This window comes from Liolophura sinensis, chromosome 4 (genome assembly GCF_032854445.1).
Source record: "Liolophura sinensis isolate JHLJ2023 chromosome 4, CUHK_Ljap_v2, whole genome shotgun sequence".
Lineage (NCBI taxonomy): Eukaryota > Metazoa > Mollusca > Polyplacophora > Chitonida > Chitonidae > Liolophura > Liolophura sinensis.
In genome coordinates, this window is record NC_088298.1 from 11,073,153 (window position 1) to 11,076,539 (window position 3,387).

Consider the following 3,387-nt stretch of genomic DNA (forward strand, 5'->3'; position numbering starts at 1 on the left):
AAAATTCTTTAACAACAATCAACTCAATAAATAAATGAATGAATATATAAATAAATAAATTGCTTTATTACTAATTAGGTTCCTAATTAAACATTAACAGAGTCGAAATCGAAACCACCACAATGGCACATTACCCATCTCCACTATCCACTGCGGGGATTTTCTGAATTACACCCCTGTAGAGCCCCTATTATTTATACACCACTGTAAACGTCAGTACTAATATATTGTATATGTTACCCCTACTGGGACACTTTGATGAATAAATACAACATTTAGATATGCCATGACGCACAGAAAACACGCCAGTGTGTGTCAGTGAATGCTGAGTTTAACCTCCAAAATGTGCAGTTGGTCTGATCGACTAGAAAAGCAAATCGATTTAGTGGCTAGGTACTGGTTTCCGGCAGCTGCTTATAAAAATCCGACATCCACCAAGGCGGCCTTCAGGTATGTGGTTATGAAAACGTTTGAAGTTTGCTGAGATTGTTCACGGACTGAAAGTTCTAGAGGGGTTGTCGGGTGTTGTGATTTATACCACGCATGGTGCATTGTGTTTTAGGGATTGGCTCATATATTGCAGACGCAGATGTAAGGACGAGTTTTTTGTGTGAGTGTTTTTCTAATTTCTGATATGAAGAATGGCTCTGTGATTATTGCTGTGACGGATTCATCTGGAAAACTGTGGTTGAATTAAGTATGTCTGATAGCCTGATGTACTGGTAATTTGTACAGTGGGTACGGGCAATACGTAGACTTGTACCGACAATATTTACTGTTACAGTTGTACTGATAATATACACAGCTGTATTGATAGTACAGTTGTACTGGTAATTTATGCAGTTGAATTGGTAATCTGTACAGTTATGTTGGTAATCCATGCAGTTGTACAGGCAATCCATGCAGTTGTACAGACAATCTATGCAGTTGTACAGGCAATCCATGCAGTTGTACAGGCAATCTATACAGTTGTATGGATCTAAACAGTTACACTGGAAATCTATAAAGTTGTATTGGCAGTCTACACAGTTATGCTGAAAATCTGTGCAGTTATACTGACAATCTATGCAGTTGCATTCGCAATCTATACAGTTGTGTTGGTAATCTATACAGTTGCGTTGGTAATCTACACAGCTGTACTGGAGATCTATACAGTTGTACTGGAAATCTATACAGTTACTCGGTCAATTTATACAGTAATGTTGGCAATCTATGCACTTGTATTGGCAATCTGTACGATTGTATTGTAATCTAAACAGTTCCACGCGTAATCTATGCATTTGAATGGGTAATACGTGCAGTTTTACTGGTAATCTATACAGTTGTACTGGTAATCTATACAGTTTTACTGGTAATCGGTAATTTATACAGTTGTACTGGTGTATAACCGTCCTAGTGGTAATGCCCTAGTGGCTTTCTTTACCTTTATATGTCCTCTCCGCATGTTTAACTTAGTTTGCTCTTGTACATTTATGCCCAGTGATTTTTTTTTTACTCTTATTTTTATTTTTTTTCGTAAATATTGGCTTCCTCTGACTTATGCACACTATCCTCTGCATACCAACAGGTTAATGCAGCGAGTAGGGGCTGAGCCCGGGCGCCCCCCCAATACAGCCTCCTGGTTTGAAGACTCGCAGACGACATACCGGCATCATGCCGCCTATCTGAACCGTCTGAGGAAACTCCGCCAGGACCTGATCGATCATGAACACAACAAACTCGCCAAGGCCCTTGAAAGATTTCAGACTAGAGACTCTAGCAGTACTTTCTATCTTAGTCAGCGCATTCCCGGAAGAGCCGCGCACAAACGCACTTCCGGCCCGATCTTACTCGAACGCTTCCGAGAGGTTCCGAAGATCGAAAAAGACCAGTGATGCGCCAGACCTTGAAACGATTCAAGGCAAGCAACTGTTAGAGTCACAAGGGGATAAGGAGCACGAAGAAGTTCAGGTACCCCAGCCCTTGGACAAAAACGAAATCGACAGGACAGTAAGGGAAAATCTGAAGAGGCTTTTACAACCAAAGCCGTCATGTAGTATTCCGACAATCGGCCGACGCAATTATACACATAGCTATAGTACAGAAAAAGAAAATTCTGCTGAAATCAACGGCGCGCAGCTTTCTCCGCGGAGTATGAGTGTGCGGCGTTCACAAACGCATCACAAATTTCCGCTCTCAACTGGCATACGCAATGGCAAGAAACAGCTGATACGACCGGACTCAGACGAACTTGACCTTTCCCCCTCGACCTTCAAGTTTGAAAGATTGAAAAAAGAGGGGTCTTTCTCACGGGGTTATGTCCAGCCTGAAAAAGGAGTCTATAACGTGTTTTATGTTCCTTGTTCCCCGGATCCAGCGGGCAGACAGTTTCAAGACGAAGAATATAGAGAGACCGTCGGAAACGAAGAAAATGTTGAAAGTGATTCTTTCAAAAATGACTGTAAGTCAAGATTTCCTTCTATACCCGGTAAAGGGTCACCGCGCAAGCGCATTGTTGTAGACATGCCGGATATCGTACTGTACCCAGCCACGCCAGATGTGGAGCTGAATTCTGCTGACAAGGGCGGGCAACTCGCGAAAACTCTGAAACAAAATCAGCTTCGACAAAGGGAAATCGCAAATCTTCTTGAGGACGTCAAAGAAATAAGTGATAGGACTGAAGCATTGGAAAGTAACTTTTCTAATAGAGGATCTTAGTTTACCCTAGAAATGTTAAAGTTAATTTATAATAATCATTTGCGAACACTTCATTCCACTTTCCGTTAGCTCAGCAATGACTTTCTAACCTGGAATGAGCAGTATATTATTTTATTTGAGGAAATTGTTTAAATGCTTGCTAAGCTTTACATGAATACATTACCTTTATGAAAATGTTGAGGAAATTGTGCACTGCCATGAAACTCTCTTTGTCTCGTGTTACGTGGCTTCCAGCGGGGAGCCCTTTAACTGACCAATTAATAAAAGTTTAAATACAACATATACACAAGAGCTGTGAACTTTGTTGCTGTTGTATTGGAAGCCATTCAACTGTTCCGCTGGATGCCAGGAAAATTAGGTTCCACGAGACTAAGTGCAGTAGCGGCGACTAATAAAAAAATCCACTAGTCTTTAACCAATCAGGTTTGCTGGAAACCAATAGCCCATGACCTATTAGGTTTGCTGGAAACCAATAGCCCATGACCAATCAGGTTTGCTGGAAACCAATAGCCCAGGACCTATTAGGTTTGCTGGAAACCAATAGCCCAAGACCTATTAGGTTTGCTGGAAACCAATAGCCCAGGACCTATTAGGTTTGCTGGGAAGCAATAGCCCATGACCAATCAGGTTTGCTGGAAACCAATAGCTTATGACCAATTGGGCTTGCTGGAAACCAATAGCCTATGACCA

General features: G+C 41.6%; 1 protein-coding gene across 1 annotated transcript; it reads left to right on the forward strand.

Annotated features, from left to right (window-relative positions):
- Window positions 1–430: 430 nt before the first annotated feature.
- Window positions 431–2,971, forward strand: LOC135464962 (uncharacterized). Its single transcript, XM_064742548.1, is given in 3 exon segments — window positions 431–450; window positions 1,568–1,829; window positions 1,831–2,971. Coding segments are annotated over 2 exon segments (1,125 nt in total). The 5' UTR covers window positions 431–450; window positions 1,568–1,571; the 3' UTR covers window positions 2,698–2,971.
- Window positions 2,972–3,387: the final 416 nt, after the last annotated feature.